The 27,939-nt window shown below is 52.3% G+C and overlaps 1 protein-coding gene across 2 annotated transcripts; it reads right to left on the reverse strand.

Moving 5' to 3' along the window:
* Positions 1 to 730: 730 nt before the first annotated feature.
* SLC13A5 (solute carrier family 13 member 5) lies at positions 731 to 24,464 on the reverse strand. 2 transcript variants are annotated; one of them, XM_036341837.1, is made up of 12 exons: positions 24,363 to 24,464; positions 19,564 to 19,692; positions 19,136 to 19,272; positions 16,470 to 16,657; positions 15,174 to 15,342; positions 13,574 to 13,696; positions 11,243 to 11,458; positions 10,043 to 10,143; positions 9,112 to 9,230; positions 6,781 to 6,942; positions 4,020 to 4,157; positions 731 to 2,868 (listed from the first exon to the last, which is right to left on the reverse strand). In XM_036341837.1, the coding sequence occupies exons 1-12, from the start codon at positions 24,462 to 24,464 to the stop codon at positions 2,737 to 2,739; spliced, it is 1,716 nt and encodes a 571-aa protein (XP_036197730.1). In that variant the 3' UTR covers positions 731 to 2,736. The 2 variants fall into 2 exon arrangements, with proteins under 2 accessions (XP_036197730.1, XP_036197731.1); XM_036341838.1 differs by lacking the exon at positions 4,020 to 4,157 and having other exon boundaries at positions 2,737 to 2,868.
* Positions 24,465 to 27,939: the final 3,475 nt, after the last annotated feature.

Here is a 27,939-nt window from a genome sequence, read left to right on the forward strand (position 1 = left end):
AAGAGATGAGTCCTAATTAGCTTCATGATATTCCTATAGCATTCCAATTGCCTTTGTCTGTGATTGGCTATGGGTGGGCAAATGACCTAGTTCTGGCAAATAAGACATGAAGGGAAGTCTGTAGGGGCTTCTGAGAAAGTTTTTGCTTTCCTAATAAAAGGGAAAGATGAAGCAGACACTGTCATGCCCTCACCCCACACCTCTTTCTTCCTGCCTTCAGTACAGATGTGTATGTAGCATGAGGGTCAAGCATGAGAGTAAAGAAAGGCAAAATACCCTTAGAATGGCAGAGTGGACGGCAAAGCCCAAGCCCTTGGTGGCCTGAGTGCGCGGCCGGACCAATATCAGCAGCTGTCTGCCTCCAGGCTTCTTGTTAAGTAGACATTAAAAGCCCTTATGGTTTAAGCTGCCGTTAGCTGGGTTTCTCTCTTACTTGTAGCCAAAAGCAATCCTGATTGGCACTGGCCATAACTGTTAGTGTGACTTCAACCAACTGCAAGAGAAGTTGAACAGAAGCAGCCTTTGGTCAGCCTCCCCAGTCGTGGGATCTGCTGTCCTGAAGCCCCCACTCCGCTTGCGTGTCAGCGCTGGAGCACATGGAGTCCAGTAGAGTCCTCCACCCACCGCACCACATGCCCTCAGCAGCCTGGCCAGTCCTATTGCTCTTTCAATGCGAACCTTGGATGGCCTTTACTGACCTTGCCCATTACCACAAAACATACAGCTAACAGACCACACTGATCACTTGTTTATTTACCAATGACACGCATGGTGGCCTGCTCTGGGTCAGTCACAGAGCTGGCACTGGACCAGCAGGCAGGGTAAGTCCTCAGGAGCCCTCAGACTGGTGTGGCAGACACGTCCGCAGCAGCCGTGTGGAGAGCAGAAATGACAGGATGGATGAACTGCTTTGCTTCTTCGGGCAAAGATCAGCCCTTTCTGCCCCTACAGTGTCCTGAGCCCTTCTCTGAGGAGGCGGCAGAAAGGGGCTCCTGTTGGGTGATCTTCCCTGAATAGGCAGGGCCTGGGGTGGACTTGCTCTTGGCCACTCACTTTTCTACCCAGGCCTTCTAAGGCCAAGGCCCTTAATGACTCGGGGAAGGAGCAGTGGTCACGGAGGCTGAAGACCTAAGTGCTTCTAACTAACTAGATGTGTGACAGGACACATGACTTGCTGGTTTCTCAGAGCCTCAGGGTTCTTGAAAGACAAACAAGGATACTAACACCTGCCTGTCTCAGAGGGCTGATGAGATAAATAGTGGGTAAGATCAAATGAGATAAGTGGTGGCTGCACCAGGGAGGCTGACACGGGAGGTGGGCGGTGAGTAAGTGCTCATTCATCCGCCGGCCCCTCCCCATCCTCGAATGCCAGGCAGGCAGCACCGTGCACCTTTTTGTGGGAGGCAGATGTGGTGGCCAAGAATCCGCCCACCAAGGAACCAGGCACATGCTCGGCCCTTGAGGGGGTTTCCTTGGGTTCCCGTACTTTCTCCTGCCCTGAAAAACGCCATCAGTGGGCCTCACTTGTCTGCTTTGGCCTTTCTTCCAAGCAGCACAAGGACAGAAAACGGGGCTGTTGGGCAAGGGGGTGGTGTCTCTCATGTCTCTCTCACAGGGGTTCTGAGGGTTCCCACCGTCATTCTGGGGTCTTTGCTCCAGCAATTTCATGCAGGTTCACTCATGGGCAGGGACTGTCTGCTCAGGGACCACTAAGCACTGCTCATTCTCAGCGATGCTCCGTCCCCACCAGGCGTGGCTGTGAAGGCCAGTCAGCAAAGGGAAGGCCGTCCCCAGGGGAGCTCAAACTCTAGATCTAGGACAAGCTCCAAAGGGATGCTGCTCTAGGCAATTCACAGCTGCATCCCCTCTGGGCCTTCAGGTGAGGGAGGACCTAGATACCCGGCTGTGTTCCAAAGAAGCCATCGTGCCCATCCCTGGAGTGTGATCCCAGCTGTGTGGGCTGGCAGGAAGACCAACTCCCAGAAGAGCCAAGCTGACCTGCCTGGGAGAACAGGGGGTGCCAGAAGGTTCCAGCCAGATCCCAGTGAATGTTGGCCCAGACAACAAAGGGACCTAGGAGTTGAAGGAGGTGCTCTAGAGAGCTGGGAAAGGGCTCTGAACTGTCAGTTCAATGGAGCAAGGTAAGGAGGGGAGCTGGTTGGCCAGTGGTGTACCATGGGGGATGTCATCCAGAAGTTATCGGTTCAAATTCCTCATCCTTGGGTGTTGGCATTATCCTCCTGGTGGTTCCAGGAGCTCTGAGTCCCACTCGCACTCCAGCAGCAGGAGCTTCCCAGGACCAGACGCTCTGTCCCTGGGCTGGGTTGTCCCTTCCAAGTGACAGGAGTGATCGGAGGCAGCCCAAGCTCAGCAGCAGGAGGTGCAGGCTCTGGAAGGTCATTTTTCACCTCCCAAGCTGGGATCTGATCCCCATTTAGATGACCCTGAGACTAAGCAAGTGGACACCAGAACCCAGCGTGCAGGCTGCCTGTCCCAGAGTTCGTGGCATGACCCCGGAAAGATGGAAGCCATCTGGGTCTTGGGACGCTCCCTTAATTTCCAAACCAGCCCTCTGCCACCTGTCCCCCGCTGGGACCTGGGCCTGGGGTCTCTGTGGGGTGAGGGCATCATCAGGTCACTTTGGGGTGTCAACCCCAAAGCTCTGCTGTACGGTGTGCCGGAAGCTTCGGGAGTCCTCAGGAAGGCGGGGCTGTGTTATGCTCTTTGAGGCTCTTCCTAAGTCTCAATATGAGTCGCATTAGCCCAGTCAGGAAAATTGTCCAGGTCAAACATGACCCGTCCCCAGGTGTTGACCGCCAGAAACACACATAAGACTCCAATTATGTTCATCATTATTCCAGTTTTCACCTGGGGAAGATCAGGGCCAAGAGTCAGCAGGATTCAGAAGAGAGGTGAAAGGGACACTGGGAACTAGTGCTCTTGGAGAAGGGGCTGCAGGCTGGTTTGCTGGGCCCCCATCCTTGGGTCATGCTCTGTGCTCACCCTACCCCACAGACAGAGCAATTTCACAGCCAGTAAGTGTCATCGGTGCTCAAGCACCCCTGGGAAACAGGCATGATGGCGGGTTGTCTGCCTGCTTGAACATTTGCCACAGTGGGCCTTACAGAGGGACATGAGGCAACCCCCCAGGCCACTCAGAGAAATATTGGGGGAGACCAGGTCTGACTTTAGGGCCTGTGCTCACCCTGAACATTTGTGTCCCCGAAGCACCAGCTGGTTTCTCAAGAACCCCCCCTGGCTCTTTCTGATGCCAGATCTTTGTTTTCGCTCACTACCCACTGCTTCAAGCCCTGTGTAGATTTTTCACTGGGGATCGTAATTGAATTTTTGGTCCATGTTTCTTATTAAGAATGCTCCACAGACTCCCAAAGATACCCAGTGGTGGCTCTGAGATCACTCACACCTGACTGGACTGAGAGAGGACCCTCCTTCCTGCCTGTCCGCCTCTGAGACCGGCTCCTTCTCCTGGCAGAGGCAGTAGAGCCCAAGTAGAACCTAAGAGAGTTCCTCCTCCAGCTGCATCTGTTTCCAACGCCCCAACTTTCCCAGGCACTGCCTCTCCCTGTCCCCACTTCTATGTTTGCAGACACCTCTGTCAGTCAATCTGTCATTAGTATCCATCCCTACCACCCATCTCAGCCTTGTCCCGCCTGCCTGTCCTTAAGGGTTCTTGCTAGTTGGTGAAGTCCATCTTGGCCATGTGGGCCCCCCCCTCACCCCTTCAAAGTGCTCAGCGAGGCTCCCCTGGTGGCTGCTCAGGCACCTCCAGGTCGGAGATTCTATCACCCTCCTCTCAGCTTTGGGAGACGGGACAGTATGAAATGCGAGATGATTTCAAAAAGGAAGAAAAACTGCACATAAATGCAAATAATGAGAATAGGGCTGGACTTTGGGTGGTATTCCCAAATTACATGACATCACAAGTCATTAATGAATAGGGTGTCCCTCATGACAAAAGCATCAGAGCTGATAGGAGTAAATAAAAGCAGCTGCATTACCATGTCAGAAACCTTGAGGTGTCCGTAGGCAAACACGATGGCATTAGGTGGGGTGGCCACAGGCAACATGAAGGCAAAGGACGCACTCAGGGTGCAGGGGAGCATGACGTACAGCGGGTTGAGGCCAATGGAACGTGACTGGGGGGAAACACAGCACTGCAGTGTCACATACACAGAAAACAAAAACTCCTGGGACCATCACTTTGAAAGCATGCCCCTCATGTACTGTGTGAGTTCCCACCTCCAAGCCTCGGTCCTTCTGGGGGCTCTACCCTCTGCCATGCCTCTGGTGATAACTCTGCTGGACCCCAAAGGCTGAGCTCAGAGCCATCTCCCCGGGAGGCCTTTCTGAACCTCCTCCATTCATTTCACACATAGCTCTAGGGCACCTACTATGTGCCAAAGACCATGCTGGCCACTTAGACTGCACTGAATCTGCAAGTGTTACTGCAGCCCACCCGTGCACACACCTATGTGTGCTGCCGCAGACCGCCAGAGCCTAGCGGGCAGGGACCACGTCCCACCTATAAATACATCTGTGTCTGCATGTGTTGTTGTACATTTTGAATATGGAATTTGGTATCCATCTTTTTTACTCTACAGCTTAAAATTCAGCCACATGTAGCAAACAGCACCCAGCACAGAGCAGAGACACTCATTAAATATTTGCTAAATAAATGAATGATATCATAATATAATATTAGTTACTGCCTATCAAAATTAATAACTAGCATGCAGATTTATAAACACACGAGGGCAGACACATATGCAAAGATGTCCATTGCAACATCATAACAGCAAAACACACAGGAAACGGACTCAGTGGCCATCAGCAGCAGGCTGGCTAAATAAAATATGTATACACACAATGGCTCGTTCACAGCTGTAAGGAAGAACTGACTGGTTTTATGTGCTAGCATGCAAAGATCTCCAAGACCTATCGTTAGATTTTTAAAGATTTAAGGTGCAGAACAGGATCATAGAATGATACCATTTGTTTAAAAAAAAATGTGTGTATGTGTGTGTAATACATCCAGAAAGATACCTAAGAAATTAATAACAGAAGTTATCCCTAGGAGGAAGCTAGAGGGTAGGGCCTATACTCTTTGGTATTATTGGACATTTGTAAGCTATGTATATGTATTACATTTTCAACTTAAAGAAGTGTTAACCCCAGCTGGATGTCTCAGTTGGTTGGAGCATCATCCCAACACACCAAAAAAAGGTTGTGGGTTCAATTCCCAGTCAGGGCACATACCTAGGTTGCAGGTTCGATCCCCAGTTGGGGCATGTGTGGGAGGCAGCAGATCAATGTTTCTCTCTTTCTCCCTTCCTTCCTCTCTCTCAAAAATCAATGAACATATTCTCAGGTGAAGATTTTAAAAATTATGCACATTCCCAATTTACTAACTGCCCTTCAAAACTCTGATTTTTTAAAATTGGCTTGATAATAGTACATCGTATGAGTGTATAACTTATTTCATCCATCCCTTTTATTTATTATAAATAAGTATTTATGTGACATACATCTGGCTTTAGGAAGACTTATTTGGATGGGCCTGGCCACCCCGTGGGTTAAGATCTTCGTTTGTCTGGGCTGGGGCCCTCAGGACTCAATGCTGGGGCTGAAGGTGACAAAGTCAAACCTTTGCTAGAGAGGGGAGGCCTCACCACCCCACGCCCAGCAACAAAGAATGCTCCTTGGCATAGGTCTGGGCAGCCTGCCTAGTGGAGGAGGAGATGAGCCACCTTGCTATTTCTAACACTTTCATCTTCACTTGGATTGAAAGAAGCAGCCACTTGGGTTTGCTTTTTATACACATGGACACCTGGGCAGCCAAAGTGAAGTTTACCAACAACAATCCTGTGCTCAGGTTTTGTAAGTCTGTCTCCCAACTCCAGAATGGCAACCTCAGCCTCTCCCAGGCTTGTTTGCAATCTACAGAGGATTTTCACAGCCATCATCTTTCTTGACCTTCAGCACAAGTGTAGGAGGAAAGAGCATAAGCCATATGTTCTAGGATCCCCAGGACCTGAACTCAGGTCTCCTGACTCCAAGCCCAGGGCTCTTCTTTTACCACCTTGAGGTCAGTATTGCCATGTCATGAGTGACAGGAGAAAATGCACGAAAAGATCACAGCTGATTTTCCTATTGGCTCTGCTTTCTTCTAAGTCCCAGCTCAACAACATGCTTGACCACAGTGCACTGATTCCTGATCCCGGGGCTCAATGCAGGGCGTTTAGGGGTTTTCAGTCATGCACTCACTTCCTTTATTTGGACTCTTCACCTTCCCAGAATTTCCTCTCCCCCAAACTATCCCCAAGCCCCACCTTCCCAGCCAGAGGTGTCCCCAAATCCCAGCCAGTGGTGTCCTTCTGATCTGCAGTCCTCCTGCACACCTGTGCTACATTCTCAAAGACCCTCTATCATTCCCTCGTGGCACTGGTCCCCTCCGCCTTGGCCCAAGTCCAGACAACCCATTTTGAAAAATAAGCGGTTACATTTATAAATACATTATGAGAACCTGGCTTATGCTTAGTGCTTTGGCCAGCATGGGGGATACAAAAAAAGAACCAGCAAAACATTGAGGGTAGGCCCACGTCATCAAAGGCACACAAGTCCTATCAGAGGCTCAAAACCCTGGTAGGGCCCTGGCCCCTGATTTCGCAGCCTCGCTAAGAACTTAGGACATAGTCCTGAGTTGATAGCTTCTTATGAAATAATGGCTGAGCCTCCTCCTCCCCCAGCAGAGTTACTTACCATGGAGGCAAAGATGGGCAGGAACAGGGTGGTGGTGGCCACGTTGCTTGTACACTCAGTGAATACAGCAATGAGCAAGGACAAGACCAAGGAGATGGCTGCTGGGGGCAGAACGTGCAAGGGCTCCATCTGCTTCCCCATCCATTCAGACAGCCCCGAGGCCTGGAAAGCACCAGAGGGCAGTCACTGAGGGGCTAATGGCTACAGTGCCTCCAGAGCCAGAAGAGACCCTCATCTTTCTCTAGGGAGCTCAGCCTCTCCCCTCCTACATATTCTCTCTGCATACATTCCACAGGTAAGCTCATCCATGCCCACAATTTCAATCTCTATCCTCATTCTGCTGTGTCCAAAATCTGTGTTTCTAGCCCAGCTGGTCTACTATCCAGACTTCAACATCCATACTCCTTCTAAAAATTTCCAACCAGATGTCCATGAACATGTCAGACTCAACATGCCCCAACCTGCATTCATCCTCTCTAGCCCAGAGTCTACGCTCCCCCTGGCTCCCCAGTTTGGTGCATGGAGTCACCATCCACCTGCTGTCCTAGAAGACCAGGAATCATCTCGGGGATCTCTATCCCCCTCATTCCTTCCACTCAATCAAGTCACCCCAAACATCTCATCTCCATTGTCTCCTCTGTCTCCCACAGTCTTTAAAGTTCAGGAGAGAAATCTGAGACAGAAATTGGGATCTGGATTTGGTGCTTTGGGCTGAGAAGAGATTGTCCAGGGGAGAGAATGTAAAAATGAACAGAGAAGATACCAAGGACAGAGCCTAGAGCAGCAGTTCTCCACCTGTGGGTCGTGAACAACGAACATACATCCTGCATATCAGATATTTACATAACAATTCATAACAGTAGCAAAATTACAGTTATGAAGTAACAACAAAAGTAATTTTATGGTTGGGGGTCACCACAACATGAGAAACTGTATTAAAGGGTCGCGGCATTAGGAAGGTTGAGAACCACTGGCCTAGAGGAACATTCATATTTAAGGGAGAACAAAGGAAAAGTCAGTAAAGAAGCCTGAGCAGGAATAGTCAGAGTTAGAAGGAAGCCAGGAGAGAATGGTATCTTGGGGACCAAAGGAGGAGGGAGTTTCAAGGAGAGAATGGTCCGTGGAGTCCAGTACTAAGCCTGAATTGGATGAAAGCTATAGAGCGTCTAATGGTCTCCCTCAACCCAGCCCTGCCTAGGCCTCTACTTCAGACATCAAAGTGATTTTCCCCAATTGGAGTTCTGACGAAGTCACTCTCTGGCCTCAACCCTTCAGTGGCTGCCCCCTGAATTCAGTGCCTGCAGAATTAAGTCCACACTCCCTATCTTGAATTCAAGACCCTCATGGACTAGTATCTGCTAGCCTCAGCAGCCTCATCTTCTGATCCTCAGCTGGGTACCACACACTTATTCCTTTACCAACATGTCACTTCTTCCCTAAATGCTCTCCCATATATGTCCCCTCTCTAGCCTGTGATGGTCCTGTGAACAAGGACCCTATTTCAATCTCCTCTGTAAGTCCCATGCCTGGACTAACAGGGGCATAATAGAAATGTGTGGTGAAAGGAATGAATGCTAGATGGATGGATGACTGGATAGAGAAGATGAATGGATTTGTTCATCCAAAAATATTGATGCGCCTGCCGTGCACCAGGATCTGTTCCAGATGCTAAGGAAACAGAATAACAGGATAGACCCAGTCTATCTATCACATTCTATTCCTGGGTGGATGGACAGATGGACAGGTGCATGGATGTATGAATGGGTGGAGAATAGCTGGCTCATCTGTCTCTCCGGCTCACTTTTCCCCTATTATGGAAGGAGGAGAGGTAAGAAGGTTACATTTTTGAGGTGGTTTTTCCCAAAGGCTGTTCCTCTCCTTCTACACTGCTATACACTTAGCTAGAGAAAAATTTAAACTGGCAGCCATATCAACAAAGAGTTCAGGGAGCAGAAGAACCAAAGGTAATGGTGGAGATTTCCACAAGGACTTGAAAGGAGGATTTCCCTAGAAGAAATCAGAGTAAAGATCCTATTGTCAGACCCCAAAGGAGACCTCACAGCATCCTCTGCCTCTCTTGGCTAACCCGGAGTCGCCTAAATTCACTACTTCCACAATCACTCAAAGAGTATCTCTCTAGTCTAGGCACGAATCGTGGCCCAGGGTTCCTACATGACAAGACAGAGTTCCTGTTCTTGAGAAATGTGCAGTTAGTGGAGGGGACTGACACAGAACCAGCAGGGGTACAGGAGTGCAGGGGTGGAGCAGTTCGTTGGTCACCCTCTTGGTGAAAGAAGGAGGCCCCGGGCAGCCCACAGCTGGGGAAGTTACCTCGCATCCTTTAGCCAGAGCGAATCCGCCCCCCAGCAGCAGCACGATCCCCCAGGGAACTTTCTCCTGGGTCGCCTTCCAATCCAGCAGTGCAGGCGGATAAAACGGAGCCTTCCTTTCTGCGAAGAGACAAGAAAAACACACATACACAACCCAGAGCAGCCTTATGAAGACCAAGACATCTGATCAGGGAATAAAAGCCTGTATGGACAATGAGTACCATCTCATATCTACAAATTAGCTAAAATTTACAATAATTACTGCACCCATCACTGGTGAAAATATGGCAGAACTATCACACACTCCTGGCAGCATTATAAATTGGTGCAATCTTTTTGGAAAACAATTTGACACCCTAGAAATTTATCCTGAAGAAGAAACACCTTAATTTATAATAATGAAATTTCAAAAGAGCCAGAATGTCCCATAATAGGAGAATGATTACAGCCCCCTGACTCAATACAATGCCGTTATGAGGGAAGATAAGTTTGAAGACTGGGGCAAGAGCAAGAAATGTCTCTAGAGTAACCCGGTCAAAAACATGAAAACAGAAACAACAAAGCAACAGGATTCAAATGGTGTGTTTTGATTATAGCCATATAATATACGTGCTTATTAGTAAAGACTGGGAGGAAGCGAGAAACCAAAATAATACTGATGGTGGTGTGGGAAATGCAAAACATTTTTCTGTACCTGATGTAATATTAATACGATTTCAAATGTTTAAAAAGCAAAAGAGATGTTGCACTAACAATACCTAGGGAGGGCTGAAAATGCCCTCTGCCCAGACTGTGCAATCTTGCCAGTCCTCTTTGATGGAGTGGGCTTCCCCCCCCCCGCCCCCCCGCCCCAAGCCCAGGGACTCCCATGGAGAGATTCTGCTACCAGGCCCCCAACCCTGATGAATGCAAGGCCAAGACAGGAGCATTACCTTCCTCAGTCTGGCTGCAGAAGTTGAACTTGGGCTTCTGCGACGGCACAATGAATAGTAATATGGCCACGAAGATGGCCACGGTGGCGTCGGTGACATACCTAGGTGGGGAGAGGGCATGGATGAGCCAACTCAGCTGCAGGAAGCCATGCCACAAACCTGTGCCCCGTCTACGTGCTCCTGCATGAAGAGGCAGGCTCAGCTGGGCATGAAAACTGGAACCCCAAAGGCCAAGGTCAGGAGTAGTGCGGTAGACTGAATCCTGGCTGGAAACCAACACCCCCCCCGCCCCCCCGCATCCTTGGCCTGGCTCTGTCACCAGTATTGGCGACTCTGGGCAGCTTACTTCCCTCTCACATCCTGTGTTGTTCCATGGGTGAATGTCTGACCTCTTCTAGGCCAGATTCTCTAGAAATCTGGGTTCACCGGGTGATGACCAGCAGACCTTCCAAAAGGAATCAGTAGCCCTGGCCCCTGTTGCACAGTAGTTAGAGCATTGGTCCACCCAGCAAAGGGTCACAGGTACAATTCCCGGTCAAGGGCATGTACCTGGGCTGCAGGTTCCATCCCCACCTGGTTGGAGCGCATGCAGAGCCCACCAATTGATGTGTCTCTCTCACATTGAAATTTCTCTCTCTCCTCTCACTCTCTCTCCCTTTCTCTCTCCCCCCTCCTTCCCTTCCACTCTCTCTAAAAATTAATGGGAAAAATATCCTCGGTTGAGGATTAACCAAATAAAAATAAAAAATGGAATCAACAGTAACAGGCAGCTGTCTCCCAACCCATTTCCAGGAAATGCACGTTTCTCAGCCTTTCTTCCATGTAACAGCTTAGCCTGGAGAGAAACTACATATACCCCCATTTTTGCCAAGTCTCTACCTAAAGAAGCATCTGGACCCCAGGATCTGTGTCTTTAGATACTGCCCAGATCTAAAGAAAGATGGTGGGGGTTGGGGAGAGGATGGAGGAGAGATTTGGAACCCAGAGCTCTGGGAGCCTCACTTCAGCCCAACAAGTCTCTCTTGACCACCACCCTGGCCAAGGATTTTCTGCTCAACCTGTTGGGGAAGGAGGAGTCACAGGGGCATATCTGTGGGCTTGTCCTGAAGATTCGTGAGGAACGACTGAGTCGGGAAACCAACAGAACTCAACTACAGAACAAAGGAGGACACGGCAGGCGCTGCAGAACCAGGGACTTACTTTGTCTCGCCCTCCATCCAGGCGACCGCCATCCAGCCAGGCATGAAGCCTGGGTCCCGGGAGAACCACAGGGTGACCAGCAGGAGGAAACAGAGCAGGACGTTGCCCTCGGCGAAGGAGAAGGGTCCCAGCTTCCTGTACTCCTCCTGCAACACCTCGTAGGCAGCTTTCTCGCTACTCTTTTTCTCCAGACCGCAGCCCCAAGCCTTTTTAAAACTAGAGGATACAGAGAAAGAGAAGCATGGAACAGACCATCAAATCTCAGAGGGAAGGCACGGGAGGGCGTGGGTGGGATGGGGTAAGAGATGAACCATAGGACTTGGAACTGTGCATATGAGCATGACGAATGGATACAGACAACAGCAGGGTGGGAGCATGTGCTGGGGGGTGGAAACGGTCAGGGAGAGGTCAATGGGGGAAAGAGGAGACCTATGTAAAACTTTCAACAATAAAGAATTAAACAAAAGAAACTAGAGGAGACACAGAAAGAAAACAGCGGTGCAGGTTGGTTGGCTCAGGGGCTGGTCAAATGGAAGCCTGAATGTGGGGCAGCAGAGCGTGGTGGGAAGGCCTATGGTGCTACCCATCGTCTGGGGTGGAGGGTGCTTGAGTGCACCCCTTCCCCACTCCATGTCTCTCACCTGCCCACCATGCCTCCCAGGACCTGTTATGTGTGCTAGCACATGCCCAGACTGGAAGATGCTCCCATGAATCGTAATGTAAATATCTGATATGCAGGATGGTCTTAGGCGACCCCTGTGAAAGGGTCGTTCGACTGCCAAAGGGGTCGCGACCAACAGGTTGAGAACCGCTTCTCTAGTGCCAAACTGCCTGTGTTCAAAGCTCAGTCCCATGGCTTCCAAGCTACACAGCCCTGAGCAGCCCTTTCCCCTCTCCGTGCCTCAGTTGCCTTACCTGTAAATTGGGAATAATAGGAGCACCTACCTCACAGGTTGATGTGAAGATTAATTAATATATGTAGAGTCATTAAAGTTGTGTCTGTGACTTAGTAAACACTCAACAGATGTTGGTCATTATTATTCCTATGGCCCCACTAGAGGCAGGACACCACCTGCAGCCTGTGACAGGTTAGGGGCAGGTCTCCCGGGGCCCGCTGGTCCTGAAGCAGGTGTGCAAAGCAGGGCAAAGAGCTTCCCTCCAAGCCAGGCTGTGTGTGCCCCAAGTGCCCATGGGAGCAGCTTCCCTCTCACGTGAGGCCTGCACACGAGTGGCATATGAGGATGCCCACTGCTATTATGATGTCGTTGCTATGACTACTTATGATTATATAGAGATTTCTTTTAACTGCAGTTTCCAAATCAGTTCCTCCTTCAGAAGAAAACTTACAAAAATCCCATTTTCTCCCGCTAACTCCCTGGGTTTTGGGACACTTTTGCCTCTCGGCTCTGAGATCTCCCTGTGGCCAGATAGCACCTTGTCTTTGGCTCTAGCTGCCTGTGATTTAAGGCACAGAGCACACGCTCACAGCTAAGCACTTTCTATACTACTGTGAGAGGGTCCCCTTAGCTCCACAGATAGATATGTGCCTTTTAAAATCACAAGAGTGTTTTTGAGGTATTTGTCAGCCACACACCATGGTTTCTGTCCAAAGCCTGGCTGCTGTCAAGGTTGACTCCTGGTGAACTTGGGTTGGGTGTACTGGGAAGAGGAAGGTAAACTTCCCAGAATGCGCACGCTGCTGGGAACGTGGCAGGTGTTCAGTAACAGTCTGGATATCGGCAGGTGGTGTGCTGTGACCCGACCCAATGGACACACAGCCAAGTGGGAGTTGGTCCAGGGTATCGATTTGCTCACGGGGACAAGATTCCCTGTAATTGCTTTGACTCACGTTGATGGCACACTTTCTCCCTGGCCAGGAGCCGGGCTGGGGGCAGGGGACAGAGAGGACTTACCACAGGCCCCAAAGGAGCTCAGGTCAAGGGTCAGGGGACAGGGGCAGTGCTGGAACATGGCAACAGGTACCAAGGGTCAAAGCCATGGGGTGCCCAGGGAAGCCCAGAGGAGCAGGCATGGGGTGGGGAAATGGGGTGGGGAAGTCAGGAAACATGTCCCTAAGGAAGCAGCATTTGAACTGGCCTTGAAGCCTGAGGAGATTGAAAGGTGAGAAGATAGGGAATGGCATTCCAGAAAGAGGGAACAGCATGTGCAAAGGCACGGTGAGCAGCCCGAGGTGGCCAAAATGAGAGGGCAGACTAGCAGATGATGGGGCTGTTGAAATGGGGCCAGACAGGAAGAACTCTGTGGGCTCGCCTATTGGTGGTTCTGCAAGGGCGTGGCAGGTTAGACTATTCCGGAAGCAGTTCAACTTACTTGAATCCCATAAAAATACACTGGAGCCAAAACCAGGCGAGCAGCAGCATGATCAGCATGTTGGGGAAGGCAAATCCAAACCAGGAGGCGAAGTTCACGGTGTCTTTGCTCTCAGGAAACAGCCTGGAGAGAGAAACACGGGTCCATGCCTCTACCAGATGCTGAGCCGCAGAGCAAGCAGGTCAGGCCAGGTATGTACCAGCTGACCAGTAGCTGGACCCTGCGAGGTGGTCTGGAGCAGAGTCCCATCCTCCTAAGGTCCAGCCATCCATGCCCACTGCCCGGCATTACCCTAATCAGTTGGGCCCCAGAACAGTCATGCCCAATACAAGCCGGAGGGGTGACCAACTGACCATCATGGGGGTCCAGACCCTGTTAAGAAGCTCATGAGAGTCATGGCTCTTCCCTCCAGAGAAACACAGCTTTGTACACACGTAATTTGGTCAATAGCATCAGCAGGTCCACAGATGCCCCAGAACCCTCACCCTGTGGGCTCCTACAAGGGAAGGCCCCCTTAGGAAAACAAATCTCCCAGCCTCCCAGGGTGGGACCAGAGAGGGTTCTGGGGACTGGAGGAGGGTCTCTTCCACGCCAGGCTCCACCTCCCACCCCCAGACTTGCTCACTTTAGCCCAAGGGTGTGAAAGTAGACACAGAGCTTTCTGCACTCAGCGGGAACTCCAGGGAGAACCCGAGGCTATCATTACAGAAAACATCACAGGATCAGAATAGTCTGCTTGTCCACCTCAAGAGTCTGCTTGGCCAGGCTCCAGGCCTGCCCTCCCACCTCCTAGCTGCCCTCCCACCCCACCTGTCTTGTCTGCACAGGACGGGCATGTCATACTTCTCTCCTTCCCTGCGCTCACTGCGTCTGCACTTTCCTTCATGCATTTACATGTCCTGCCTAGAACTCTCCAGGCATCTGCTACCCTCAGCAGGCCATGGGTATCCCACAGACAGAGCCCAGGTCTACCCTCTTCTGTGATTCCAGCCCCACCCAGCACAAGGCCAGCACACAACTGGGTCCTCAAGGCCTGTGTCCCTTTGTGGCCAAGGAAAGTTCCAGACCACCACTCTGGTCCACCTGGGGCCTCACAAGGGCACACGTCATCTCAAGGACAGTGAGAGGAACTGTAGTGAACAAGCTGGTGAGGCAATGAGTGGCCCAACCCCTAGCCCTTTATTGCATCTCCAGATCCCCAATATCATAGGGCCATTACCATTCACGACCAAGGTGGGTGAGCCAGTTTTGAGGAGAGCACCTATAAGGGTGTCTATTTTCTGCAAGTTTTAAACAAGGACCCAGCATCTAAAACAATGTTGTCACTTCCCATGACTTTAGCTCAGAGTTCAATCACAGGACCTGTCTGAGTGAAAATCCTGCCCCCCAGGACAGAAAGCAGCCAGGCCTGGGGACTGTCATCAGCTCCCACCCTGAGGAGACCTGAGCAGGTGCAGCAGAGGCTGATGGGGGCACAGCCTCCCGCCCCGGCCAGGCCCCAGCTCCAGGGCCCAGCTCAGGAGATGGGAGACGAGGCTGAGTCCATCCAACAACCCAGGGCCCAAGTCATTGTCCCCAGAAGGCATGGCCAGTGACTCACTCGTGCATCTGGCCCAAGAGCACCACGTTGGGTCCTGTCCCGGTCAGGGTGGCAGTGCCTCCGATGCTGGCCGCGTAGCACACGCACAGTGTCATGGCCTTGCACATGCTCTTCCTGTCACAATTCTCCTGTGGCCCCATAGCAGGGCCTTCAAAAACCACTTGGCTCCCTGTAGTGACACACCTCCGTGAGCAGGGCCAGTCCAGGGGCCCGCGGCTCAGCTCCAGCTCCTAGCTCTGCTGCTGACTAAGGTGGGACGTGCTGGCTCTGCAGGCTCCCTTCTCGGGTCCTCTCAGCCCACAGCCCAACTGTGTAGTCTGGCCCTGTCTGCCTTCCCTGTCACTTCCCACAGCTTCCCCAGGCTCCTCCATGCCCAGGGCAAATGCAGCTGCCTTAGACACACGCCTTTCTTCTCTGCTTCCTAGCTGCTCCAGCTGGTCTGTCCATCCAGGGGGTGTGTCCAAATCTATCTTAGATGTCCCTGCCTCCTAGCAAGACTCCCCTGTCTGAGCTCCTTTGGTGCCTGGCTTATGGCATCCCATGGCATCCCCCAAGCCAGAGGAACTGTGTGAGGGGCCTCATTAACCCACCCCACCCGGCTCCTCGAGTCTGAAATATGGGTGTGTCCACTTCATCTCAGCAGCCCCAGGACCTGCCCCAGGATCTGGCGATCGGGCCATCAGCATGGGCCCTGAGTTCCCCTGTGCTGGGCCCTGGGGACGGGGTGCAAACAAGGCAGATAATAAAACAGGCGCCCTCTGAGTTTCCTGAGCTCAGCTTGGGACAACCACCCCGGGGGCCTGTGGGAGCAGTGAGCAGATGAGAGGTGTGGCCTGTTCAGGGGAGGCCTCCCTGAGGATGAGTAGGAAGACCAACAGGTGAGGGACCCCCCCCAGTGAGTGCTCAAAAGATCCTCAAATGCATAATCAAATGAACACCTATTGATTTGAAACTTGCTATAAGCAATACAGTGGGGCCTTGACTTACGAGTGTCCCGACTAACGAGTTTTTTGAGATACCAGCTGTGTCTCGGCGGATTTTTTTGCATTGAGTAGACAGAGTAATTTGAGTTAACGAGCTCCTTAACGAGCTCGGTCTCGGAATGAATTAAACTCGTAATTCAAGGCCCCACTGTACTAACGAAATTAACTTTCCTGCAATAATTACATTTCCAAAGGTTAAAAAAAAAAACAGCAGTTTCTAAGTATTTCTCTTTATGCCTGTTTAAATGTGGGCTCCAGGAGTCAGGGAGGTGGCCAAAGCTGTGGGACCCAGCAGCACCTGGCCGCGGCTCACCTGGCACCTCACCGGTCTTGCCCTTGTCCACCAGCTCCAGGGCGCCCAGGCCGGCCTCGCTGGCTGTGCTCGTGGCCTGCATCTGCTGCAGCACGGCCTCCACTATGGGCACCATCATAGCTGTGGTGGCTGTGTTGCTGATCCACATGGAGAGGAAGGCGGTGGCGCCCATGAAGCCCAGCATCAGCCTGCAGAGGAGGAGCAGGAAGGGAAGCAGAGAATCCCCACCCTCACTGCCCCAAGCCCTCAGGGAGCAACATGGGTTAGGTCCCCTGCAGGGATGCCAGGGGTCAAGGCCAAGGTGCTGATGCCAGTTCAAGACTGGGTAGTCCAGGAGAGGATTATACTTTTAGTCCCTCCCTCCTTCCCATCCTTTCTCCCTCCCTTCCTTTCTTCCTTCTGTTCTCCCTCCTACCTCTCTCCCACAGACATTACTGATGTCTACCCCGCTGGCTATGGCGCAGGGGAGTTGAGGGGACACCAAGAGGCCTTTCTCAGAACCTGTCATGGTTCTGAGGAGCTCCTGTCCAGCAGGGGCAGCACAGGCATCCAGAGGGTGTCAACCCAGGGTGGAGGTTGGCCCTAGTGTGTCTTAAGGGTGTGATGGAGCAGCCCTATGGGCAAGCAGCCCCAACACCCCACTTCTATCTAGAAGATTCCCACCCACTCCAGACCCTGCTTCTCCTCTCATAACAGAGTTAGCCTTGATGGGTAGGGTGAGCCTGGGAAAGTGGGACCTCTCTCATGGCTGACCGCCCCACCGACTCTCTCTGCACACACACCTGTACTCCCTCTATTCTGCAATGGACCAGATCAAACAATATTCAGAAAACATGTTCCCTTCCTTTATAACACCTGTCCTTCCACCGCTGTCTCACCTCTGCCATCTGCCTAGAGCACCCCTCGTGGTTCTTCTAATCAAAGTCCCTCCTCTGTAGCCTTCCTCCCGGTGCCCACCAGGCAGGGGTGGACACACCCTCCTCCAGCCCCACCAACACTCATCAACAGCTGTATTTGGAGGACCCATGCCCATGACTGCTCTCCCCTTGGTGGTGAGCAGGGAGGAGAAAAGCTGGTTCCTCTCCATGGCTTCCACACACCCAGCACAAGGCCAGGAACAGAAGGAGCTCAGGGAGGGCTGGATGGATGGAACAAAACCACTCTCAGTCTCCATGCCCCTCTGTGGCCAGGCCTCTCCCCGGGACCACTAATGCGCCTGGAGAAGGGATCTGGGAGCTGCACTGCACCAAGGCAAGGTCCACGCCGGTGTCCATGCAGGTTGACTTCACCGACCCACAGAACACAGGCTTGGGTCCAGGCTGGAAGGAGGAGCAGAGTTTTCATGAATGAGGCTTTGACCTGATGCTTCAAGGCAGCATGTAGGCCTCAACATCAAGGTCTCCCCGGGGCAGGCAAATGCCATGGAGCTGGAAACCACGCTCAGAGGAGAAGCCCGGAGACAGGAAGGAGCAGAGAAGCCTGCGTGAACTTCCTGGGTTTGGAACCAGTGTCCTTCAGCTCTCTCAGAATGAGGACCACCTGCTGGTGGAGGAAGGCTGGCCGCTCAAAGGATCCTGAGAGCAAGAATTCTGAGGCCACCGAGGTCTCACACTTCTAGAACATGCAATGGCCTTTGATTTGACCCTGTAGACCAATCACTGGGGGGGATCGATACCACATAGGATAACAGACACCAGAGAGTCCCAAAGCTTTCTGCTCAGCGGAGTCTGAGGTGCCAGGGGAGCCAGGCATCAACTCCTGGGGGTGCACCAGGCTCTGTGTGCATGGGGCCGGCACAGTCCCTGACACATGGACATCCCAGGAGGGATTTGCTGTGCAGTAACCAACCGCTGCCTTCCCAGGGCTGGGCTAGGCACACCGTCTTTTAGGGAGCACATTGCCTGAAAAGAAGGTACATCCTGGGGTCTCTACTGGAGATTAACTCAGGGCCAAGGCCTCATTTCACAGCATTTAACCCCGCTCTGTCTCAAATGCCGCGTCTATAGAATCTGGTGGAGGGATAATACCCAGCTCTCAGAGTTGTGGTGAGGGTTAACTGAGGAGATAAATGAGCTCCCAGAGTCGTGCCTGGGCGCTGCAGGTGCTCAGTACCAGGGGAATCTGATGATGTCAACTCCATGGGTTGGTTGGAAGCTGCCTGTGGTTGGAGGGGAGATCTTAGAGAGAGGGGAGAAGCTGAGGCTCTAAATGACATGGGGAAGATGAGGTAAGAAGCTGCTAGCTTTGGAAGGATGACCTTTCTGCTCCTCCTGAGTGGGGTGGTTGAGCCGCCTCTGGCCTGCTTTCCCCACAAATGCCCTATCAGGCATGGCTGGATCCAGCCTCCACCCACCTCGTTCCCTGTGGAACCCTGCAGCCCCTCCCCCAGGAAGTCCTCTTTACATGCAGGGGCCCTTGCTGATCAGTCTCCTCTGGATTCAGAGAACCCTTACCTACTGCCACTCACCACAGGCCCCCACCATTGCCCATGCATCTTGTGTCCTCAGCTAAGATTGTCACCTACCCCACCCAGGGGTCCACCTACCTGCCAAGCCCAGGTAAGCCCATGGGCAGCCCTTGCCAGTGGGTGACTGGGCTGTGCCACAGCTCCTCCCCAGCCCTGGGGCCCGCAGGGAGCCCGTGGCAAGAAGAGAAGGCGTAATTACTGTGCAGGCTTGGTCCCCACCCAGAGGAGTGTGCGCAGGGCGATTCTCTTGTGCAGGTTCCAGCGCTCCACGGCCACTGCCACCATGAGGCCTCCCAGGAACAGCATGTTAGTGTCCTTCATGTACTGGACACACACCTGGAAGGTGGTGGCATGGTCAGGGCTGCCTCCTGGCCACACGTTGTTTGGGGTCTCTCCTGGAGATTAACTCAGGGGCCCACCCAAGTCCCCAGAGACAGGCGAGCAGAGCAGATGCTGACGTGAGGGTCAGCTTGGAGTGGGATGCAGGGTCCAGTGGCATGTCTCCATGCCCAAGAGAATCCACAGGGAGCTGATCTGGTGCCCCGGGGCCTAGGCTGCTCAGAGACGGGCTCTGAGAGGAGCCCGTGGGAGAAGCAGGAAGCCACCAGGATCCCCTGGGTCGCTCACCTGCTTGGAGTCCAGAACTTTGAGGAGTGGGAAAAGCAAGGCAGGCAAGAGGGCGGTGACAGCCAGAGGGATGACTTCTGTGCACCAGTAAGTGGCCATGACGATGATGACGTAGGCACACCTGGCAAACTGAAGAGACAGCCCTGAGGCCTGGGCACGTAGCCGCCGCCCTCCGTCTCCCCCCCCCCTCCCCCGTTAAAATGTGGGTAATAATGCCCACCTCCTTAGGTGGTTTCATGTTCCATCAGTACTTTTATCAGAATCATTATTAACCACCCAGACTCTGCCCTCTCCCTCATTCCAACCCAGCCTACTACACCAACCCCAAAACCTATAGCTTGTAGCCCGTTATTCTCTGGCCCAGTGGTCGGCAAACTCATTAGTCAACAGAGCCAAATATCAACAGTACAACGACTGAAATTTCTTTTGAGAGCCAAATTTGTTAAACTTAAACTATATAGGTAGGTACATTGTTATTAACTTAATTAGGGTACTCCTAAGGCTTAGGAAGAGCCACACTCAAGGGGCCAAAGAGCCACATGTGGCTCGCGAGCCGCAGTTTGCCAACCATGGCTCTGGCCTCTTCCTCCTCCTGCCCTCACCCCAGGGCCTCTGCCTTTGTTCAGGACACACTTCCTCCAGCCTGGATGGTGGAGATGATCTTCGATTTGACCTTCCTATTGTATCACTGGGCACAGAGGCTCCCTCTTTCTCTTTTGCAAATCTGATCATATCACCCGCTGTTTAAAAGCCTCCTGTTGCCTCCAGGATAAACCCCCAATGCCTTAGCATAACTTAGGAGACCCTCTATGATGGAGCAGGCCCTGCACACCCCCCAGCCCCATCTCCTTGCCCACTCACACCCCGAGTTCCAGCTACCCCAGGCACTGCGGTAACTGAGCCTCCGCTTACACACACCCCAGCCTGGTTGCAGTCTGTGTTTCTCCTTAGGCGCCTTCCCCGCCTCCCCCATAGCCTGGGTCTGTGCCCTGCCTCTTGTCTGCTCCCGCAGCCCGAGCAATTGGCACATGCGATTGCCATTGTTGTTTCCTTAACTGTCTCACCATCATCATCACCACCACCACCACCAGAGAACAGGAAGCACCTGAGACCAGAACCAGGGTTTGTGGATTCACTCTGTCCTCAGCTCCCACACAGGCCTGACCCTGAGGAGATGCCCAGCAAATGTCCATTCAAGGAATGGACTAGCATAGTTAGAGCTGTGACAACGCTGCTAGAGAGACGCACCTGTACACTCTCACTGCTTACAGCGTGGGCAAACTACGGCCCGCGGGCCGGATCTGGCCCGTTTGAAATGAATAAAACTAAAAAAAAAAAAAGACCGTACCCTTTTATGTAATGATGTTTACTTTGAATTTATATTAGTTCACACAAACACTCCATCCATGCTTTTGTTCCGGCCCTCCGGTCCAGTTTAAGAACCCATTGTGGCCCTCGCGTCAAAAAGTTTGCCCACCCCCCTTAGCATCACCCCAGAGAGCACGTGTTACGTGCACAGGATGTTGGGTGAAGACAGAAATTCTTTGTCAAGATTGTGTTAGCTGTCATAAAAAATATTTCTTCCTTCGGCACCCCACGAGAACCTCAGGACCCCTCGCCCTGCCTGGTGCGGGGTTTCTTGGCCTTTCCACTGCGGACATTTAGGGCTGGAAGGCTCTTTGCCGAGGGGTGGGGTGCCCTGTGCACTGTAAGATGTTCAGCAGCGTCCCTGGCCCCCACACCACTAGCTGGCGTAACTCTCTCTCCAGCTGTGACAACACAAACGTCTCAGGCTTTGCTGATGCCCCTGCTTGGGAGGCTGCAGGCACCAATGCTGACTGCTCCACGGGCTCCAGGCAGGACCGAGGTGTGGGGAGGAGCCCAGGCCCCACACCAGGCAGACCGACCAGTGCCCACTGTCTGCCACTGGCTGGCTTTCAGCAGTCACTCAACAGGCTGCTAAGCAGGATCCACTTAGGTGCCTGATGGATCATTGAGAAAATATTCGTCTCACTTCCAACCCGGCCCCCTCCCTGCTTGTTTCGGGACCTTGCCTGTAACCTGAGGAGGTAGGAGTACCCTTTTCAACAGAAGGTGCTGGGTGAATTTTTATTATCTACACTTGGACACAACCGGTGGCACCTGTAACCTATTGTCACAGCACAGCTCCTGGAGGCGCCAAATATCACCAACGGAAAAGACACGCTTAACTGGCCCCTCGCCTCCATCCACTACCGAGGCCACAGAGATGCCCCATCGCGAAGGCGGACTTGACCCTCCTGGTCTAGAATGCTCCCATGGGAGAGGCTGTGCGGGACGGGCTACGTTAGACTGGTCTGAGGAGGGGCGGTCACCACACAGAGTGAGATGGACTCTGCCCGAGAGAGGAGCCTGCTCCCTGGGGGTAAACAAGCTCAGAGCGCTTCCTGCCGCGGGAATGTGGCTGGCAAGGCACTAGGAGCCCAGACAAAGGGGAGTGGGACTTAAAAGTCCGCAGCCAGCACAGTGCCTAGCACATTGAAGGGATCAACAAATACAAGTTAAATGTACAACTGAAGGAACCCATGTGTAATTATTAACAGACTGCCCATGACATGTTGCCTAATAAAAAATGAATGTAGGTAAGAGAACTTGCTGTGTGTTTGTATGTGTGTGTGGGGGTGTGTGTGTATAAAGTGAGTGAGAGAGCGAGGGAGAAAAGAGATGGATTAATTTCTAGAAAGATGGCCAGCAGAATATTAATAAGTTATGGGATTTAAAGGTATTTTCATTTTTTACATTATACGTTACAGACTTGAGAAATATTATTTTACAATTTTAATAAAATCAATTATATGTTTACAATAGGCATATTGATTTTATTAAAAAGCTATTTTTAAAAAAGCAGGGCAAGAAAGGGCAGAAAAAGTGGAGCCAAGATGAAGCCAGAAAGGAAGCCGGTTGGAGGAGAGGAAGAAAAGAGGGGAGCCTGTGGGGGAGGCCGGGGCACGTGCCTTCTGATTCGCTGCCCCCCTCAGACAGTGTCCCACAGGCTGCCAAGTCCTCGCTGGCTGCCCAGCCCCGCTGGCCCATGCCAGTGCCTCTGGGTTTCCTTGCACAATGGTGTGACCGTGGGGGCAGGGGCAGGGAGCTCTTTGGTGGTGACTAAAACAGAGGCACAAAGGGAGACACCAGGACAGGTCCAGGCCCTGGTCACCTGTCCCAGCGGGAGGGAACGCCAAAGGAGAAGGGGGCCTTTGGAAGGACTTTCCCAGATGTCCCCTGTTCCGTCACTGATCCTCACTCCCAAGGCAGGTTAATGACACTCATAGACACTCTGAGTTTAGGGTCCCAGCTCAGGGTGTGTGTGTGGGGGGGGGGGGGGGCGGTGGTAGGGGTCTCAGTCACACTGTCCCAGAGCAGGAAGGTCAGCCAAGTTGTATAATCATTCCAGGGAACATCACTCACGCCAACAGAACTAAAATCACAGCTCTCCTCCCCAGCTCCCTCCCACAGATAGCAACAGCCCCAAATCTCTTTCTACAGGGGAAATACGGCAGCTCACAGTTGGTATGAAAACAGAAGAGCCACCCCAGTTTGTTGGGCCATCCCTGGCTCATCCAGGGCTGTGCTCAGCCCACTGGACGGCTCCTCTTGGCCTCCCCTCCCCCATCCTAGGAACCAGCATAGACCCTTTGGGCACCCAAAGCCATACCTGTCAGAACCAAACCACCTTGCCCATTGTACAGACAAGAATACCAAGGTCCGGAAAACTCAGAGGCTTCACTAAAATCACAAGGAAGAGTGAATGAAGTCGGCTTCTCTTGCAGATTTGGCTTCCTGATACCCCAGTCCTCTGGGACTGCCCAAGCGTATCCCCGAAAGAACCCCTCTGTTTCCCAAGCCTGCCTGGAGGGACAGGGGACCCTGGGGTTTCCTGTCTGGGCTGAGAGTGAAAGGGCTGGAAGAGGGAGTGAGGAAGGAGCAGCCAGCAGCCACAAAAGCCTTCAAAGGCCTGGGGTCTCTGCCAAACAGGCTCCACACAGCCCAGCGAAGCTGGGGCCAGGGCTCCCAGGACTACCCTCACCCTGTGGCCAAGGCCATTCATTCTCTGCCTCCCTCCCAGGAGCGCTAGGAGGCCAGGGCATGGGACAAGCCTTCCCTGCCACCCTGAGTCCTGCCACCCAAGGCGTGAGCTCTGGGAAGCTGGCCGCCTCCTGCCACAGCCACAGCCACGGCCACAGCAGTCAGCGCGCAGAGCAGACCCACCCCGACCTGTCTCTCAGCCCCAGGAGGATTTGACTCAGCCATGGCGTCCAGGGGATCCAAGCTGGAAAAAAAAGTGGACTATAATAGGGAAACTGAGGCTCCAAATAGGGACAGAGAGTGACAAGGACAGCACTCGGGATCCACTTAGGTGCCTGACTGGTCTTGGAAGCCACTTACAGCTGGCAAGTCCCCATTCACTAAGGAGGGCGAAGGAGGGAAAGAAGGCCAGGGCTCTATAGGCACTGGGAGGGGGGGGGGGGGGGGCGGAATCTCTGGGGAGATTCAGGCCAGGCTGAGCCTGTGGATGTCCTGTGTGGAGAGGTGGTTCCGTGCTTGTTGGGACGGTTCTTGTGTCCTGGGATCTGTAAACCCCAAGGCTGGGCTGCCCCTTGAAATTCTCTACAGGACACCTCCTATCTGGCGCCCTGAACGCCCAGGGGAGCAGTGCCCGCCTGGGAATCCCTGCGCTCCAATTTGGTGCCCCCGCGTTCGGAGCCCGTCACTGAGACCGGCAGCCTGCAGTCCCCGGGGCTGCAGGAGATGCAACTGACCTTGGTGGGCACCAGAATGATGAGTGGCAGCAGCAGTATCGGGGTGACGAACAAGATCAGGAAGGACTTGAACTTGGAGACATAGCTCAGTGCCGAAGCCATCGTGCTGGGGGGAGAAGCGGGAGAGGCAGGTTAGGCGGCCAGAGGCTCCGCGGGCTTAAGAAGGGGCCACAGTCTCCGGGGCTGGTGGAGCGCCGGCAACTCCGCCCCCCACGGTGAGGCCTCTGCCAGGCTCCGGGGCGGGGCCATCTCGCGGGGTCGGTGGGGCCCGCCTGCCCCCAACTCCGCCACCCCGCGGCGGCTGGAGGCGCCTGCGGACTCCCGCGCGTCGGGCCGGCCCCGCAGGACTCTCCAAGCCTCTCCTGCGCTGCTCTGGATGCACAGAGGCGCGCCCAGGGCTGCCAAGCGCGAAGTGATCGGTCATCTATTCCGATGGCTTTGGCGTGTGGCCCCTCTTCTGCGTCCGCAGGGTCCCAGGTGAAAGTCTCCGCGTGCCTTGGGGTCTCTGAGATCTGTCTTCCCAGTCCGGGCCCCTTTCTTCCTCATTACTTCAGCCCCTCGAACCCACATCTCGAGGGGTCTCTAGCAGAGGCGGTGGCCCTGCCCCGCGCAAGCCGCCCCAGGCAGTCCGCCCTGCGGGCCTCTCCTTCCCGCATCTCACTCCTGGCTTCCCGAGGCGTCCGTGCTGCTTTGGGCAACAGACCTCGCCCCCTCCCTCGCCCCCCACCCCCGCGCACCCTCTCCCAGCAGCGGGTCCGGCTCCTTTGGGCGCAGAGGAGGCGAGGCTTCTGCCCTCAGCAGTCTGAGCGCCTTCAGCCCTCCAGGGACACCCGCGCAACCCGTGGACCTGCGCATTGACTTTGATGGGCATCAGAATGATGGGTGCTCCCCTGGGGGCTGGGGGAGAGGGGACGGACTGAGCCCCAAGAGCCACCGTTGCCCTCCTGATCAAGCTGCCACTGCCATTTTACATAGGGAAACGGGTGCAGCAAGGAAGGGACTTAACCAAGGCCACCCTGAAAGGGCCATTCATTCATTTGGCCGCCTGCCAAGTCCTGAGCACCGATTCTGTGCTCGGCCCCATTTGGGGTGCTGGAGATACAAGGATACAGGCACTGCCACCTCCATCCTTCTTCTTTCCTTCCTTCTCCTCTGCCTGCCTGTCTTCTCATTCTGCAGCTTTCTTTTGGGGAGTCTTGCCCCTGCTTGAGGCTTAACCACCGCGTGCTCCTTAGTAATTACCACCCTCTGTCTTCAACCCAGCCATGATATGGGAGTCTGACATCTCCCTATTTCCAACCTTTAGAGCCTGGGTCTCAAGAGCCCTAAAACTCAGCATATCCCTCCTTCGCCAAGTGCATGACTCTTCCTGTACCTCCCCCTAAGAACACATTTTCCCCCAGACCCTTCCTGCCTCTGCCTGCTGATGCCCTCCCCCGTTGTAATTCTATCGTCTAACTGGATTTCCCTCCCCCACCCCGGTCCCAGGGCACTTAGCACTACTGGTGCCTATATACTGACTGGTGTGATTTTTATTTAATGTCTGTTTTATTCAACACCATATGTCCACCAGCACGTTTTACGGCGCCTGGTTCAGTGTGTGCACGCCTAACATTTCCTCTGGGATGTGTGAATGAAGGCGGGCGAACCACTTCGGGACAACACAACTGCTTGAAAGAGACTATCTCGGGGTGAGGGCGTGGGCTCCGGAGCCAGCCTGCCCGCACCCTCTCCCGGGCCTGCCTCCCCCTGGCTTTGTGCCTTAGGCAGGCTGCCCTCTTGGGCTCATTTTTTTCATAAATGGAGAGACTAACACCAACTCCGGGTTCAAAGGGCTGCTCTGTAAATGACGCGGGTTAACGCTCCGCGAGTGCTTCCCACAACGCTCTGGCGCGTAGTAGGCACTCAGGAACGATTTCCTTTTGCAATTAGATGGCAAGTATAATAAATGCCCAGTGGCAGGAGCAATGGGGGAACCTTCACCCAGGAGGTAGCATTTGAACTGAGACTTCAAGGCTAAGTAAAACGTTGCCAGGTAAGCAGTGGAAGCCAGTCAAAGTCACCAGTGAATAAGAACGTATTAAAATTGTTGAGGAAAAAAATCCCAAGGTAATTCAGGAATACTGGAAACTAAAGTACAACAGGAAAAAAAAAAAAAAGCTAAATAAATGGGAAGGTTATACCAAGTTCATGGTGGGAAGACTAAACATTGTAAACATTTTCATTTCTCTCAAATTAATCTATAAATTCTAAATACAGTCCCAAGAGAATTTTTATTTGACAAACTAAATGTAAAATTCAAACTTTTTTAAAAAATATTTTTAATTGATTTTAGAGAGAGAGGAAGGGAGAGAGAGAGAAAAAAACACATCCGTATGAGAGAGAAACATAGATGGATTGCCTCCAGCACACACCCTGACCAGGGATCAAACCCAAAACCTGGGCATGTGCCCTGACCAGGAAACGAACAGGCAGCCTTTTGGTGCACGGAGAACCATGCTCAACCCACTGAGCAACACCGGCCAGGGCTAACTCCAATCTTTTTGTTGTTGCTGTTGTTTTTTGTTTATCCTCACTAGAGGATATTTGGCCATCGATTTTTTTTTTTTTTTTAAGAGAGAGAGTGGGAAGGAGGGAGAGAGATAGAGAGAGAGAAACATGGATGTGAGAGACACACACCCTTTGGTTGCGTAGCCACCCGGTCAGGGATGGAGCCTGGGACCAAGGTGCATGCCCTTGACCGAAATCGAACCTGCTACCCTTTAGTCTGCAGGCCAATGCTCTACCCATTGAGCCAAACCAGCTAGGGCTAATATTGAAACTTTTTCAGGAATATGTAAGACACTTCTGGAGAAGTGGAGTGAAAATTGCTTATCTGAATTCAAGATTCACAAAGCTATAGTAATTAATGTAATCATTAACTATTGGTATAAGGACAGAAAAATAGATCAGTAGCATAGAATGAAGAGCCTAGAAACAGACCCATGCTTACACGGAAACTTGATATACTAGAGAGCTTGCATGGACTATTTGATGCTTACTGGCCGCTGCCGGACCAACTGGTTTTAAGCAGTAGAGATATCTTTCTTTCACTAAAAATGTTAATCACATAAGAAAGTTTGATCATAATATGTAATCATTTAATAAAATTATTCTTTTTTATTCGAGTCATTTAATTATTCTCATAAGCTGAAATAAGAGTTCAATTTATGCATGCAAATTTGTTTACCAAAGAAATGCTCTGCTTTTATTATTCTCCCACTTCACAAATAGCTTATAATTTAGCCACATTATTACATCTCATGATAACAAACGAAGTAATGAAAAGGAGCATGTCAGTTTACATCTCATAGTGATTAACTTATCATAAAGAGTATTAATTCGGTGTCCATCATTTTACCTCAATGCGGCTGCTTTTAGTAACCTATCATCAGGATGTGTTCTATATTTTATTTCTTGGGTTTTAAAAATGATATTTCTCAAAATATGAATCCAAACACTAGAACATATTTTTGAACTTAAAAATAAATAATTCCCTAACTACAAAAGGGACATAGATAAATCAAAATTATTTTAG

This window comes from Myotis myotis, unplaced genomic scaffold (genome assembly GCF_014108235.1).
Source record: "Myotis myotis isolate mMyoMyo1 unplaced genomic scaffold, mMyoMyo1.p scaffold_m19_p_17, whole genome shotgun sequence".
NCBI lineage: Eukaryota > Metazoa > Chordata > Mammalia > Chiroptera > Vespertilionidae > Myotis > Myotis myotis.

Bases quoted from the DNA above. Each gene is read 5' to 3' on its own strand.
- SLC13A5 (XM_036341837.1), bottom strand. From the start codon at position 24,464: ATGGCTTCGGCACTGAGCTATGTCTCCAAGTTCAAGTCCTTCCTGATC. The intron at 6,943-9,111 runs GTAACTTCCCCA...GGTGCTTTCCAG, and splicing joins CTCTGGCTAAAGGATGCGAG to GCCTCGGGGCTGTCTGAATG. The intron at 4,158-6,780 runs GTAAGTAACTCT...GTTTCCCCCCAG, and splicing joins TGCCCATCTTTGCCTCCATG to TCACGTTCCATTGGCCTCAA.